This window comes from Symphalangus syndactylus, chromosome 2 (genome assembly GCF_028878055.3).
Source record: "Symphalangus syndactylus isolate Jambi chromosome 2, NHGRI_mSymSyn1-v2.1_pri, whole genome shotgun sequence".
Classification (NCBI taxonomy): domain Eukaryota; kingdom Metazoa; phylum Chordata; class Mammalia; order Primates; family Hylobatidae; genus Symphalangus; species Symphalangus syndactylus.
In genome coordinates this window covers 84,122,690-84,139,911 of record NC_072424.2, presented here as the reverse complement: position 1 = coordinate 84,139,911, position 17,222 = coordinate 84,122,690, and the positions used below count along the sequence as shown (strand labels likewise).

The following is a 17,222-nucleotide window of genomic DNA, read 5'->3' as shown; positions in this document are numbered from 1 at the left end:
CTCCGTCTCAAGAAAAAAAAAAAAAAAAAAAAAAGTTATCTTCATAGAAAAAAAATTAAAAATTTGCAGTGCCACTGATTTGGAGAAAAGGCATAATGTTCACAAATGGAAATGAAAGAGACCAAACATAAAATTCCCTTTATTTCCAAATTTTTGCTCAAGGAGCATGATCATCATATAGAAATGAGTGTAACAACTATTTAATAGGAACACTGATAACTGGACCATATCCCGAGGAGAGATATGGCATGTGAAGAACGGCCGACAGAAATGACAATGTTTATCCCTGAGTGCATTACGGGGCACAAGAGCTACCTTTTCATATTGAAATGCTGTCTTTTAGAACAAGGGTTAGTTATTTCTGTTGTATGTTGTAGATGGGTGAGGAAGAGAGAAGGACAAGGGGAGAAAGGAAGAAAACAGGGTCAATTTATAAAAATTACAAGAAGTTGAATTTTAAGTCAAGTCAAGTAATCACCTTTCACCTATTGGGTTTCTTCATACATAGTTTCCCCCAAAACAATTTTTTTTTTTTTTGAGACAGGGTCTCTCTCTGTCACCTAGGCTGCAGTGATACAATCATAGCTCACTGCAACCTTGACCTCCTGGGCTCATGTAATCCTCCTTCCTCAACCACTGGAGTAGCTGGGACTGTAGGCGCATGCCACCACGCCCTCCTAATTTTTGTGTTTTTTGTAGAGATGGAGTCTTGCCATGTTGTGCAGGCTGGTCTTGAACTCCTGGGCTCAAGCTATCCTCTTACCTGGGCCTCCCAAAATGCTGGGATTACAGGCATGAGCCACTGTGCTTGGTCCCAGCATTTTGTTAGGAAATAATTTTGAACACACAGCAAAGTTGAACAAATTTTACAGTGAATACCCATTTACAATGAACCTAGATTCTACCATCTAGATTCTACCATTATATTTTACCATTATATTCCACCATTATATTTGGTTAATCACATATTTATCCATCTATGCGCCCCTAAATCCATCTTATTTTTTAGATACATTTTAAAGGAAATTTTATATACTTTTGTCTGACACTAGGAAGGCAATGCACCTTAATCGCACAAGCTTTCTTACAGAGGCTAATGGCTGTTTACTGGGGACACTGTAGTGAGGATTTCTGCACTGAGTAGGTGAAGAGGACCAGAACTGTGGCTTTCAAACTTTTCTGACTGCTACGCTTACTAAGAAATGTATTTCACATTCCTATCCAGTGTACACCATATACATACTGAAGTAAAAATTTCGGGAAACAATATTTACCCTTTACATGTGTGAAGCATGCTGATATTTTCTATTTTATTTCATTTAAAAAGATGCTGGGCATACTTCCCTAACTTGATTTAGATACCCACTAATGTACCGTAATTTAGCATTTGAAAATCATTGTACTTGGTCTAACTCCAAGAAGATTTTTCTTTTTAAAAGAATCCTGTGGCTACTACTAGAATTTTCCTTATGTTCCCAATTATCAAGAACTTGTTTTGAGTCTCAGCACAGTACTTACTTAACATGCATGGCGTTAGGGCACGTGTAATTAAGAGAAAAACCTTAAATGCCTGGTAAGACTTCTGGATACAGCCAATTCAAACATTCTTTATTAGTAAGTTTACCAATTATTATTATTATTATTTTTTTTGAGACAGAGTCTCGCTCTTTCGCCCAGGCGGGACTGCGGTGGCGCTATCTTGGCTCACTGCAAGCTCCACCTCCCGGGTTCACGCCATTCTCCTGCCTCAGCTTCCCGAGTAGCTGGGGCCACAGGCGCCCGCCACCGCGCCCGGCTAATTTTTTTTGTATTTTTAGTAGAGACGGGGTTTCACCGTGTTAGCCAGGATGGTCTCGATCTCCTGACCTCGTGATCCGCCCGCCTCGCCCTCCCAAACTGCTGGGATTACAGGCGTGAGCCACCGCGCCCGGACCCAATTATTTTTACAAAGAGTAAGATAAAGATATGTACCCTTGGATGGGTGGGAGGGTTCAGTACTCACATAGTCTTCTGTTAAACTAGGTTATTAATGCCTGCGGTGGTTCCCACAAAGTAGAGAAGAAGATCAAATGAGAAAATGGATGGGAAAGTACTTTGAAAACTGTTCTATTGATACTGTTGTGTGATGCCAGGAAGAAAGGGATGTTGCGATCCAGCTCTGGGGAGGCAGTGTTTCAGTATTTTAAAAACTGTTCTTGTGGAACTGTTACGTTAACCTCCCCAAGCCCCAATAACTACGCTTTGACGCAAGACTCTCAGAAGAGGGTAAAAGCTATGAACTTGGAGAGGTTTGGCCCCGAGTTCAAGCGTACTGCCCAGTTGGCGCATGCTCAAGAGCGACTCGGGCCTCCTCGCGGGGTTGGGCAGAACACGGAGGGCGGAGTTCGGGCCACGTGGGGTCTCGTGACGTCATCTCCGGGCGCCGAGGGTGACTGGACTTGTGGTGCGCTTCCAGGGCTCCGCAGCGTTGCCGGTTGTGTTCGCTGGATACCAGAGGGCGGAAGTGCAGCAGGGTTCGGCGCCGACCTCCGCGCCGGTGCTTTTTGCGGCTGCGCGGGCTTTCTGGAGTCCTGCTACCGCGTCCCGGCAGGACACTGTGTCAGGCGGGCAGCTTGCCCCGCCGCCCCACCGGAGCGCGGAATCTGGGCGTCCCCACCAGTGCGGGGAGCCGGAAGGAGGAGCCGTCGCTACAAGTAGGGTACGTGTGTGTGTCCACCTTGTGTGAGGAAATTCCTAGAGGAGGAGGGCTGGGGAGGGGCCAGGTAGGTGTGGTAGGAGGGAGGGGTGAGTAGTTGCCTGGAGGAGCGCCCGCCCGGCGGCGATGGCGGGTGAAGGTGGTTCCTCCGGGCAGAGGTGGAGTTGGCGAGACGCCGCCCCCGGAGCCCTGGGGCCGGTTTGCGGGTGTGGCCTGCGGGGTCCCTCTTGGGGTACATGTCTGTTGCTTACTAAGGTAGGAAAGCGAGAGTCTAGTCGCAGGCTCTAGAGTTCAGTTCAGGACCTGCATTTTTCGTGGATCACAGTTATTTAAACCTTTATTGCACAGTGCAGTGTGAGTCTGTCCAAACTCGGTAGGTATGTCCTCCAAACAATTTACCTATTTACGATATCCCCTGTCTCAATAATAATATTTAGTGCTACCAAAGACATTTTCTGTTGGCAAGACACTTTTACATACTTCATTTGTACTTTGGATTATTTTAAAATTATCCTGAACTTGAGGAACCTAGGAAACTGTTGGTTCTAGATTTTTCTGAGGTGTGAGGAGGCACAGCATGTCTTGAGCAATCAGAACCCGGAGACTTATCAGACAGTAGCTGAACTTCCAAAGCCTTCCAGAATTGGCTTGTTAAATTTCTGAGACCTTGAAACTGGATACTTGGCCCTGAACTGAACTATTTGTGATTTCCGTAGAGGGAGTTTCTGGTTGAATTTTGAATTTGAAAATAAGGATATTGTGCTCAGGGTAGTAATTGGGAGGTATTTTACACTAGATTTAAGCCTGTGCTTTTATCTTCAAAGATATGCTACTTAAAATTGGGGGAAGTGTACAGAATGGAACTGTATGGATATGGATTTTTAGAATAGTGCACACACCTCAAGTGTGTGTTTATTTCATTAATTTCCCCCAAACTGAGTACCTCCTATGTGTTAGGCACTGGACAAAACAGTAAACAAAATAGTGAACAAAAGAATAAAAATCCCTGCCATCATAAAGTTCCACTTTGGGGATGGGGTGAGAAGACATTGATACAAAAATTAAGATACAGTCTTTCCTGTCCTTCGGCATCTGTGGGAGATTGTTTCCAGGACCTCCCGTGCATACCAAAGTCCTCAAATGCTCAAGTCCCTGATATAAAATGGTGTAGTGTTTGCAGATAACCTATGCACATCCTCCTATCTTTAGTTCAACTCTGCATTATTTATAATACGCAATACAACTGAAATGCTATATAAATAGTTGGTATGGTGTATTGTTTAGAGAATAATGACAAAAAAGAGTCTATACATGTTCAGTACTGACTTTTTTTTTCTTCCCTGAGTATTTTTTCATCCATGATTGGTTGAATACAAGGACAAAGAATCCATGGGTGGGAAGGGCCAACTGTATATGTCAAGTGGCGGAAAGTGCTAGAGAAAAAAACCAAAGCAGTGCAGGGGTATAGGGAATGCCAAGAGATGGGAGTGGTGGCCATAGAAAAGATGATATAAACTTGGAGGCCTACAGGTGATAAAGAAGGGTGCCACTTGGAAAGAGCTACCACTGAAGCCCTGAGGCAGGCACATGCTAGCTAGTTTGACTGGAAAATAATGAACAAGAGGGAAAGAAGTAGTGGATACTTGGGTGGAAATGGGGCCAAGTCATTTAGGACCATGTAGGAATTTATAAGAACCTTAATTTGTACTTTGAATGAGTTGGGTTTTGAGTAAGGAGTGAGTTGATCTAACTTGTGTTTTAAAAGATCTGATTGCTGTGTTGACTGTATGCAGCAGGTGCAGAAATAAGAGTTGTTATTATGCCATTGACTGCATTTATTTATCCAGGTTAAAGGTCAAGGTGACTTGAATCAGGGTAGTAATAGTGGAGGTAGTGCGAAATGACCAGATTCTAGACTTTTGAGAGCAGTCAGGTAGAAGAAGGGTCAAGGACGACTCCAAGGGTTATGGACTGAGCAACTAAAGAATAGAACTAGGCCAGGCATGATGGCTCACGCTTGTAATACCATCTTTGAGAGAATCTCCAGCCTGGGCGACATAATGAGACCCCGTCTCTACAAAAAAATAAAAAATTAGCTGGGCATAGTGGCATGAGCCTGTAGTCCTGGCTACTTGGGAAGCTGAGATGGGAGGGGAGGATCACTTGACCCCCTTGAGCTCAAGGTTACAGTGACCCATGAACCTTCACTGTAGTCCGTTCTGGGTGACAGCAAGACCCTGTCTCTTAAAAAAAAAAAAAGGACTTTTCCACTTAGCGAAACGGAAAAGACCACAGAGTGATAATGGTAGGAGAACTTTCTGTTGGGAGGCCAAGGCGGGCGGATCACGAGGTCAGGAGACCGAGACCATCCTGGCTAACACGTGAAACCCCGTCTCTACTAAAAAGACAGAAAAAAAAAAACAACCCGGGCCTGGTGGCAGGCGCCTGTAGTCCCAGCCACTGGGGAGGCTGAAGCAGGAGAATGGCATAAACCCGGGAGGCAGAGCTTGCAGTGAGCCGAGATCGTGCCACTGCACTCCAACCTGGGCAACAGAGTGAGACCCCGTTTCAAAATAAAATAAAATAAAATAAAATAATGATAGGAGAGAGAAGGAAGGAAGATCTGAAATGGTTTTCCGTTTTGCATATGTTAAATTTCTAAATGGAAATGTCGTATGTGGTGGTATATGTGAAGCCAGCCAGTTCAAAAGAGAAGTCTGGACAGAAGATAAAACTGTGAGAGTGTAAATGTATAAGTGGTATTTAAAACCATGTGAGAGATCTTCAAGGGAGTGGTTCAAGGACTGAGTCCTGGGGCATTTCAACATTTAGAGTTTGGAGAGATTTACACAATTTCCTCCCTCCCAGGGTGGGACTGTTGAGTAAAATTCCTCTTGAGAATCACTGATTCACAGTAACTGGATAGAAGGAAATAGAAAGCAAGGTCATTAGCTGAGAGAGAGAGAGGAGGAGGAGGAAGTGAACATTTGAGGGAGGAGAAGCTATGGAATAGTGATGTAGGAAAGTGGGAGAATAAATGGACTAGGGAAAAGTAGGAAACTAGTGTTTATGAATTTAAAGGAAGACTAGCCAGCATAGATTATTATCGTTTTATGTTTACACGCTTAGTCTAGTAAGTATTTGATATTTCTAGATAGTTGGGGGTTTTGTCAATGAAAATTACTTCAGGTAGTAGGTTCGTTTTTCTTGGTATGTAGTGTGAAAGAAACTATTATGCATTATATTGTTGTCACACCGTGCCATTTTCTGAATGACTGATTGGTTAACAGATGTTGGTGGGCACCTACTCTGTCCCAGGCTCTGAACTAGATGCAGAAAATAGGACAGTCAAGAATAGCCCCTGCTCTCAAGAAACTTACTTCTAGTAGATTGCATCACAGGTTAGAATTTCTTTATTTCAAAGACATTTCCTTGAAATTGGGTGGATGGTGATGCTGGTGTAGTGTATGTAGGAGAGGGAAAATCTTTCTAAAATAACAAAATATGCCGAATTTGAAGTGTGACTATACTGATTTGGAAAGGAGTTTAGGGAGAAAATTTCTTAAGTAGCTAGATTCATATATTTATATATTTTTCTCCATTATTTAACAAAAATTTCAAAGCCTACTATGTGCTAACTGTACTAATATTGGTGATAAGAAGGTACTTATGACTAAATTTTGCTGTCAAAGAAATCCCAGTTCAATGTGGGGAGGGGCAGGAGACAGATAAGATAAACAGATAACTGCATTGCATGATAGTGCATGCTATTAAAGAAGTAATTAGACTGGAGGCTGCATAGGGGAAAGCTTCCCAAGGAGCTGATACTAAGCCGACACTTAAGAGGATTAAGAGTTGGCCGGGCGTGGTAGCTCACGCCTGTAATCCCAGCACTTTGGGAGGCCGAGGCAGGCGGATCAGGAGGTCAGGAGATCGAGACCATCCTGGCTAACATGGTGAAACCCCATCTCTACTAAAAATACAAAAAATTAGCTTGGCGCGGTGTCAGGCGCCTGTAGTCCTAGCTACTCAGGAGGCTGAGGCAGGAGAATGGTGTGAACCCGGGAGACAGAGCTTGCAGTGAGCTGAGATGGCACCACTGCACTCCAGCCTGGGCGACAGAGCAAAACTCTGTCTCAAAAAAAAAAAAAAGAGTTGACCCAGAGAGGATAAAAGAGTTGGCCAAAAGAGGAGGGAAAAAGTGTTCAAACAGAGGGGCCATGGAAATATGAGGAAACTGTGTACTAAAAACATACATCGTTTATTGAGTGGTTACCAAAGGGACTAAACACCTAACAGCCCTGTGAAAATTATAATTATCTTCATTTCACAAATATGAGAGTCAAAGAGGATGGGTTTGTTGTTCAAGACACGTAACTAGTAGGTGGAAATCAGGGTTTAAACCCATGTCAGTCTGATTTCAAGGCCCCTTAACTATCTTATTGTATTTTGCGTGCTGTCAGCATCTAAATCTTCCCTGCCCTTGTTCTTTATCCCTCATTTTTCACCAACTTCTCTTTCTTCCTTGGAAAGATTCATCTGTTTCTTACCAGTCCATGACTATCTCTCTAGGTCAGGCACTCATTACCTTTTGCCTTAGTTGCTGAAATTATTTCCTGGCTAGCTTCTCTGACTCAAGGCTCTCCTTTTGTGCACTGCTACCAGATAATTGTTTTTATTTTACCATTCTAAAACCTGTAGGCACTATAGGACTGGTGGATGAGATTGAGATTCCCCCCCAGTCTTCCGTTTGGTATGTTTCATGGTCTAGTCTCATTTTATTTACATTTACAGATTTGACATTAGAGGGATAATAATGGCTTGCATTTCCTAGCACTTACCATGTGTCCATTATTGTATCAAACACTTTATGGATTTTTTTTTTTTCAGAATAACCTTTTGACTTGGGTAATATTAATTCCACTTCACAAGTAAGGAAATTGAAGCTTAGTGAAGTAAAGTGACTTGCCTAAAGGTCACATGTGATGTTAAAACATGTTATGGTATCAGCTCTTTCATTACCCAAAATTTCCTTAAAAGTTGGCACATATATTGCGCCTGCCCACTTAATACCTTTATTGATGCTATTTTGGCCTGTTAGACTATTTGTCATCTTTTTGCCTGTCCATATTCTACCCATTCTTCAAGTTCCACATCTTTTAAAATTCTTCAAACACTATAGGATGTATTAATATCTCCAACCCCCCCCCCTTTCCCCTGCCCCATGAAAGCTCTCACAAAGTATCATTTAATTATACCAGGGACATATGGATGTTTTGGAGTTGGGAGGGATGATGGCAATCAATATAGTATGATGGAAAGAATATGAGATTAGAAACCTGAGTTAGGATGTGGCTTCTAATTTTGGCCCCGCCATTTATTAGCCACAAGATTTTAGAAAAATCGTCTGACATCTTCATCTCAAATTTGTCATTTGTAAAACGGGAACGTATAGGCTTGTGTGTATCACATGTGAGGTAACGTAAAATGTACAGTGTTTCTGGAGTTACTTGATATTTAAAGTAGTATATAATCTACTGTTAACTAATTTTTATTATCTGATCTCACCTGCTTACCTCATTTTTTGGGATTCTGTTTGGTTCTTTTTTTTTTTTTTTTTTTTGAGACGGAGTCTTGCTCTGTCACCCAGGCTGGAGTGCAGTGGCGCAATCTCGGCTCACTGCAAGCTCCGCCTCCCGGGTTCACGCCATTCTCCTGCCTCAGCCTCTCCGAGTAGCTGGGACTACAGGCGCCCGCCACCACGCCCGGCTAATTTTTTTGTATTTTTAGTAGAGACAGGGTTTCACCGTGGTCTCGATCTCCTGACCTCGTGATCCACCCGCCTCAGCCTCCCAAAGTGCTGGGATTACAGGCGTGAGCCACCGCGCCCGGCTTCTGTTTGGTTCTATAATTTTATATTCACACACTGTCTTTCCAACAAATTCAAATTCAATAAGCATTTTTTGAGCACCTACTGAATTCCAGATACCATTCCAAGTTACCAGAGGTGAAAAGATGAATGAGATATGATCCTTCTCCCTAACGGAATCTACTACAGTGTACTGGAGGAGACGTACAAATAAATACTATTGATATAAACTTACAAGGGTAGAGGAAAAGTAGAGGTGCCAAGAGAAAAGAAGGCGAGTTCTGCCTGAATCATGCGTAGAAGAAAGGTTATTTTGAGCTGAGTCCTAAAGGATGTTTAAGTTGGAAGACAAGGTGAAGAAGGCTGCTTTAGGGGAAGGGTACCACCAGCATGGGCAAAGGCACAGAAAGGACAGAAAGTGCATGGTATGTTTAGTAGATTTGGAGATTATACTTTGTTAATGACTGAGGTTTTTAAAAGTCCATTATTGTTGTTCTTCTAGCACCTGCCAACACAGCTAGGCATATCAAACGATTAAATATTTGACTGTAAATTGCATATTATTAGCAGTGTTTACTGCAAAATTTTTAGCTTTTTTATACCTATAATTACTACTTATGTTATATAATGCTTTTGATTATTATTAGTTTTTGAAGTCTTTAAATGTTGACTTTTAAACATTTTTGAGACATGTTCTTGTTCTGTAAATTATAATAGTAGATAACCTTTATAGTACGTATTATATGATAGACGTTGTTCAAGTGCTTTACATGTATTCATTTAATTCCTGTATCTAATGTGGTAAGTGCTGTTTTCCCATTTTACAGGTGAGAAAACAGAAATAGAGAAGTTAAATGACTTACTTGAGGTCACACTGTAAGTGTTGGAGCTGATTTTGGCTCCAGACAGTCTGGCTCCACATTTTACATTTCTAACTTCTACTCTGTAATGCTTCTCAAGAGTTAAATTTTGTTTTATTGCCTCCTTAAAAAAGGATTATTGAAAACTTAACATCCTTTAGTTTTATTCATGTATCCCCAATTTTTCTTACATATTTTTAAAGTTAAGTGTATTCACTGGAGACATGCTTTCTTATATAATTTATTATAGGTAAACATTAATATTGAAAGATTAACATTTTAAGATCCTATAAATTTGGGTCTGTGTATTTTGAGGCAGTAAGGAGCCTTGTTTGCAGTTTTCATAAATCTGTTTTGCAGAGTTTGTTTGTTTTGCAAAATTTGTATCAGCTCTACTACATCATACCTTTAGCTGCCTTGGCTGAGTTAGTTCTTCCCTTGAGGTCTTGCAAAAAATATACATGTAAGCAACAATGGTTATATGGGAAATAAAGTACCAATTTATCTTTCACTAGTTTTTGTACTTAAAATCCTACTGTAGAACTTTGGTAAACTTTGTTGGAACATAAGACTTTAAAACTCAAGTCTGTAGTTGGAGTCTTGAGGTGTTCTGCCTTCTAAGTCTATATTTGTATCTCTTTTGGGAAGGGACTCAGAAACAAAGAGCATTGGTCATTCATTTTACTGTTCGTGACATGTGGAAGAGAGAAACAGAAGAGAATGTTATGGAAAGAAAGAGCAGGATGGTCAGGGTTCTCGTCTGGCAGCCTAGAGGGGAGAGAAGGGAGCCACACTCACTTGCATGATATTTTGGTTTATGATGATCCCTGCCTATTAATAAACATGGCTCAAGTGGTGCCCTGGAATCTGACCAATCAGATTACTATTCCTCCTTGAGAGGACAGTGCTTGGAGAGGAGGGAAGAGCAATTGTCTTGGATTATATTTTCTATCTGCTTCTTATGAGAAGAAAAATAATATCAATAGTGACAATATAGTGACTTCAACTTTAAGCTTGTAATTAACTTTTATTAAATATTTTTAGTAAAGGAACTCTTCATCTCAAATTATTTTTCTCTTCATCATCAAAAGGTGAATCTCAGTTGCAGCTGTTGACTAACGATGTATCATGGCTGCAGAAACAACTGCATACCACCTTTATATCAGATTCAATTTTAGATTTACTATTTGTCATAACCTAGATTTCATTATTTTTTGCCACTAGTGAATTCACTTTAAAAAGAGCAAGCTATTAATGTAATCAGGACGTAGTGAGGTCTTTCCTATTTTCAGTGAGTTAATTTTTGTCATTTGTAAACTTGGAAATTTTTTGCTAAATGCGGAAACTCAATAGTTGTTTGAATTTGTAGCCTATCAGTGTGGAATGATATGAAGTTTACATGCATGTATATCATTTGCTTAAAGTAGTTGTTTTATAGATATATTTTAATAAAAGTTAAAACACTAGTAGTATGCTGGAAAGAGCACTGGACTCAGTTTAATAACCAGAATTCTTGTTGCCTGGTACTTTTATGTTGGACATATTTTTTCCACCTCTTGCAATTTACTTACCTGTAGATGACATTGCATCCAGTTGACCTCCAACTTTTTCTTTCTTTAATTAATTTATGACCGTCTTAATGTCATTGGTCAGTGGAAGAGAAAAAAAGGGAAACAAGCTCCTTGAATAATTCAGTGTTAATAATTTATATTTGGCTAAACTTGTAAGATTTAAAATGTTTTCATAGGATACATTGTGGTAGATTATGAATTAGCTGCCTATCAAAGATGAGAAATATTATTTGGATAAGTATATTGAATCTTAGTATCCAGGTACCACATGTTGAGTTACTCTAAGTGTATATTATCAACAGTATTTATTTCAGCATTTACTCATGTCGTGTATTGTGGTGTGTTATTCAATTGTAGAATATTAGCATTGGAAGACACTTGGATATTACAGAGGTCAAAAGCCATGTCCTTATGCTATACCTAGAATATTGTTTTGCAGATCTAGTCCTATATTTGTGGTATAGAGAATATGCTGAGAGGTCCAAGTGGAAGCATTTACTGTTTCACTGGGGCCAGAGGACTGTGAGCATGGTTTGCAGAGTAGGGATCTGAATAGGTTGAGAGAGGAGCATACTAGGTAGGGGAATAGTAGGATACAGAGAAAGGTGTTCAGGGGGCCACTTTTGGTAGAGGGTTTACAAAAAGAAGTACAGTAATTAAAATGGAAGTATTGGTGGGATTAAATTGTAGAGAGGATGAAATTTAGAATGGGGAATGGGTTTATAGAAAGATTTTTTCCCCAATGTGAAAGAGATATTTTCTAAGATGGGAGAGTAGTTTTGCAGGAAGAGAGGAAAAACTATCTGGAGTAGGAAAAGGTGAATATATTGGATGGGGCAGGGGTAAATGCGAGAATGATCATTTGGAGTTGTACTGTCAGGATTCATAGGGTATAGGTGAAGCTTCTTTTTAGATAAGCAGTAGACTCTTCTGGGCTTGAAAGACTGATGCAGATATAGTTTCATTTTGACTGTGGTTCATTACTTAAATATGCAATGAATATTACTGGCATATGTAATTTTGAATTACTTTTCTGATTCCTTTACATAAATAATAATTTTACATTTAGAATTTGTTGTACTCTTTTCTTTGGATTTATACTAAAGATTGGTGATCACATCTTTTTTTTTTTTGAAGTGGATAATCTTTATCGCATTGATTTTTTAAAATCTTTTGTTTTCTAGCAGGTTCATTCATCGTTGCAAGGATCTGACTAATGCTCTTCATTTTATTTTCAGTTTGGCTTTGGTTGAAATAAGAATTTAGCCTGTATGTACTGCTTTAACTACTGGAAGAATGACAGATGACAAAGATGTGCTTCGAGATGTGTGGTTTGGACGAATTCCAACTTGTTTCACGCTATATCAGGATGAGATAACTGAAAGGGAAGCAGAACCATACTATGTAAGTACATTGATTGTGGCAAATGGGAAATTTAACCTTGTCCATTTTTGTAAAAAAAAAAGCTCTAAGAACTTGGAGGCCATTATGTAACATTTTATATACAGCTAATTCATGCTTATTTTGGAAAAAATATTAACACAGATAAGCATAAAGAAGGAAATAATCACCTCTAATGCTACCACTCAGGGCAAAACCACTGTCAACATGTTGTCATGATGCCTTCTGGACTTTGTTTCCCTTACATGTATGTGGGTATGTTAATGGAATCATCAGCTATGGTGCCTTCTTGACTTTCTTTTTCTTATGCATATATTCATATATAATAAATGTGTGATAATGGAATAATAAGATATGTGCTTTTTTCATAGGAAGAGATATTGAAAATAATAGCTTCAGATTGTATTCTTTTGTAGTTAGGAGATTCCAAGCAACTGTTTAACAAAGTGTTTTATAGCTTAAAGAACATATAAACATGCACACATACACACACACGGTATGTTCACCGAGCTATTGTATGCTAAATGTGAGCTAATATGTAATATATATTTAATATATATTATAAATTGCACATAGACTTGCAGGTGTGAGTTAATGGATTATGTATTTTACAAACACTTTTCAAATGTCTTCTGATTTTGGTGCGCTTTGTTTCCCTTTTCTAAGTGCATGTATAATCCCAGTTTATGCCTGTGTCAGAGATGACATCCTGCCTGTTTACTGAATAGCCCATAATAGGCAAAGATATTCTCAATTGTCGTTACTGTTTTTTCTTTTTGTGTCTCAGATATGCATTCTAGTGTTTATCTGGAGATGATGTGGAAAAGTAGAAATGTATTTGTGATGAGGAAATGCTTCTTCTGTTTCACTTTAATAAAGTCTGCCGTTTGCTTTCCCCCTCATCTCTCTGAGAGGCAGTGCTGCTCCTCAGCGTGCTGCAGCTACAGAAAGTCAGATTACTGGAGGAAGCTACTTATTAAGGAGCCCATTCGTTCACTTTTGGGGTATAGGACTGTTGTTTTGTTTTTGTTTTTGTTTTCCTCTGTGCATCCTCAGCATCTGGCACAGGTTCTTCAAGTGGTACTACTTGGTGCATAAATGTTTCCCCAGGCTCATGTTGGGATTTTGTTTGAAATCATCTTTTTGGGTTTTCTTACTAGAAATGATAGTTTTAGAGAAGTTTGGCAATCTTGTTACTGGTACTCAAGCTTATATACATGTGAGTAATCTGAACTTTGGAAATATCAACCGTTTTCTGTCTAGAAAAACATCCACAGTTAAAAACCAAGTATGGTCATAATTTTATTTTTAGAAGAATTTCATTTGTTAGAGGTATTTTTTCTGTTCTTGTTCTGTAATATAGGTTAGGATACCATTTTTTTTTTTCCAAACAAGTTTTTGCTGTTTTAATTACAACTTTTAACCTTCATTGGCTTTGTAATAGTATCTAAACCAAAGAGTATATAGAGTATATTTGGCCAAACTGACAATAACTGAAAAATAATTTAAGTCTGTTCACATTTATTTATTTATTTATTTATTTTTGAGACAAGAGTCTCGCCCTGTTGCCCAGGCTGGAGGGGGCAGTAGCGCCATCTCGGCTTATTGCAACCTCCCTCTCCTGGGTTCGAATGATTCTCATGCCTCAGCTTCCCAAGTAACTGGGATTACAGGCATGTGCCATCATGCCCGGTTAATTTTTATATTTTTAGTAGAGACAGGGTTTTGCTATGTTGGCCAGGCTGGTCTCAAATTCCTGACCTTAAATGATCTGCCCGCCTCGGCCTCCCAAAATGCCGGGATTACAGGCGTGAGCTACTCTCCCCAGCCTGTTTACTTTTAAATCAAACTCTAATGTTTGACGTACTTCCTAAAGTTAAATAAATTTCATGTAAAGAATACAGTCTTTTTTCTTTATAGACCTGTTTAAATTGGAAAAGACTGTTGTGAGCACTAGAGTGTAAGTTGTTTTCTAGTGTTTCAAATCAAATTGAAAATGGCAAGAGTGTTGACGGTAACTGTAGGAGAAAGAGGATTGTCTTGTCTTACAGGTAATTGCTTTTTTCTTGAATTCTTCCTAATTCTTCACCCAGAGAAACCTCTTATACAGTCATGATTTGTGTTTTTGAAGACTATTGGGTGACAGGCATATAATAAACATAAAACAAAAAACTAGAATTTAAAACCATATGGCACAATCCAAATTTTGCTATTTAAATACGTACATGCATCAGTGTAAGTTAATACAAGGAAGAAAATATATAAAACATTAGTGATGACTAGTCTTAGAACTACAGATGAGGATTTTAGTGCCAATATAGCTGTAGTTCAGATATGTCCCTGGCTGTCAAGCTGGAACATATTTTTAATATTAATATTACATATATTCCTGTCTTTTCTGCATTTTGATTTGTTGCCTCTGTGCATAATCTTTCCGCCTGTATCCTATATGTTTATCACTGAGCATTATGTTTTATTTTTCAGAGAATATTGGGAAGGAAATTTGTAGAAACTAGGTAACTTTTCAGTTTGTATTTTTTCGTTTATGTTCATTTAAACTGTTGCTTTTCATTTAGATTATCCAGTATAAAAACACATATACTTACTTGCATTGCTATTTTGTGACTTGTTTCTAGAGGAAATCGTGATTAGACCCATGGTCATCAATGTCATGGACCCTTAACATTAGGCAGCGATCCTTTTATGTATCCTTAGTCAGGTGTCTGCCCTTTTCCACTATGACTATGTCTCTGAGCCCTGACCTCTTCCTTCACTCTTAACAGGTGACCTCACTTCCTCCTTCATGAAGAAAATAGAAATGGTATAATAGGTGTGATAGGACCTCCCTTAACTTCTGCCACCAAATCTGCAAAACCTGTCTGCATCACACACATTTACTTCTCTTTCTCTCCTGTTATAATGGAAGAAGTATTCTTCCTTCTAGGCAAGGCCCAGCCCTCCATCTATCTTCTGCCTTCTCAGGAAGCTGGTGGTATCTGATCTTCTGCCACCTCCACCTCTGCCTTCTCTATTTTACTTTCAACTTCTTATCTGCTGGCTCCTTCACAGTTTTTAGTGTTGTCATAAATCCTTCGTATCCTGAAACAACAACCCTCTGTTGACCCCATCTCTCAACTTTGGCTTTTCCTCCATGGCTAGACTTCTTAAAAAGGTTGCTTATAGTCATTCTCTGCCTTCCACCTCCTACCAGTTAGTTTTCTGTAATCACATTTTCATACTATTCCAAGAAAACTGTTCTTGCCAAAGTCACTAATGATATCTTTTTAGCCAAGCTCAGAGTCTATTAATTTTCATTTGCTTTATCTCAGCAGTGTTTGATGTTGTTGGTTGTTTCTCCCATCTTGTGGCACTGTCCTGTTTAGCCCTGCAGTGCTCAGTATCCTTGGTTTTGGTTTTGCTTTTGCCTCTCTGGTTTTTATGTGTGTGTGTGTATGTATGTGTGTGGCCTTTTTTGCCAGATCTTTCTCCTTTGTTTATTCCTTAATATTGGTGTTTCTTAGGGCTCTGCTTTCTTTTTTTTTCACTTCACTTTTTACCCCCTGGAGTTCTTGTCCATTTTTATGTCTTTGTCAAGCATTTATATCTTGACAATTCCCAGTATTTTTCTCCTGAGCTCCAAACCTATATATTTGTCTGCTGGAGATCCTCACTTAGATGTCTTATAGGAGCTCAAACTACGTATGTTAGAAACTGGACTCATTAGCTTCCCCCCCCAAGATAATCTGGTCATCTGCATTATTTTATTCCCTTCCTATTTTGGCAAGAAGAACTACTCTTACTTGAAACCTGGGACTCATCGTTTGGTGCTTCCTTCTCTCTTATCCCAGATAAGAGAGAAGGTAACTTACTCCAGAGACCTCAGTGTCTCTCAGACTTATCTGATCCCTTTCATCCCCCACTGCTACAGCCTAGACCAGACTACTGTTTAAAAACTGATCAGGCCGGGCACAGTGGATCACTTGAGGTTAGGAGTTTGAGACCAGCCTGGCCAACATGGTGAAACCCCATCTCTACTAAAAATACAAAAAATTAGCCGGGCATGGTGGTGGACACCTGTAATCCCAGCTACTTGGGAGACTGAGGCAGGAGAATCACTTAAACCTGGGAGGTAGACGTTGCAGTGAGCCGAGATCTTGCCTTTGTACTCCAGCCTGGGTGAGAAGAGTGAAACTCCATCTCAAAAAAAAAAAAAAAGATCAAATTGCACAGTAGTAACCCGTTTCCTGCTTTTAGTTTTCCCTTCTTCCCATTTTCTAGTCTGCAATTGGAGTGATCTTTTCAAAACACGTATCTGATCTCGTTACTTGCTTGCTTAAAACCTTTGTGGCTTTTCATCATTTTTAGGATCTTTCATTTAGTTTACAAGGTTCTTGATAATCTGGCCCCTGGCTTCCTCAGCACTATTCTGTCTTAACTCTCTACCTTCCTATCATATTCAGCTTCTTAGACTTCACTCAAATGTGCCCATCTTTGTTTCTCTGTATTCATTCCATGCCTTTTGTCTTGCAGTGTCCCCTGTTTGGAAAAGGCAGAGGTATCTGCCACACCTACACACACCCAGACTTCCACACTCATCCATGATCATTTCACTCCTATTTGTCTTTTGACTCTTTGCCTTAAGATACACTTCGTGTCAAGGCCTCTCCTGAAACTCTAGATCAGGTTAAATTCCTTTGCTGCTTGCCCTTATAACATTCTTTACTTCCTCCTTGCATTAATCACATTTGTAATTTTGTTTTTTTGTATCTTTTTTGCTGTCTAACCTGTATGCTGTATAAGGGGAAGGACTCTTCTGTCTCTCTCAA

General features: G+C 39.6%; 1 protein-coding gene across 3 annotated transcripts in view; it reads left to right on the top strand.

Annotated features, from left to right (window-relative positions):
- The first annotated feature begins 2,408 nt into the window (after positions 1-2,408).
- The window catches only part of ATG5 (autophagy related 5), a 139,969-nt gene continuing 125,155 nt past the window's right edge, over positions 2,409-17,222 (top strand). The window contains exons 1-2 of one of the 3 annotated variants that reach the window (XM_055260320.2): positions 2,409-2,698; positions 12,234-12,399. In XM_055260320.2, the coding sequence (XP_055116295.1) occupies positions 12,292-12,399 (108 nt within the window). In that variant the 5' untranslated portion in view covers positions 2,409-2,698; positions 12,234-12,291. The remainder of the gene's footprint in view (positions 2,699-12,233; positions 12,400-17,222) is intronic. The other 2 variants (XM_055260331.2, XM_055260309.2) reach the window with 2 other exon arrangements.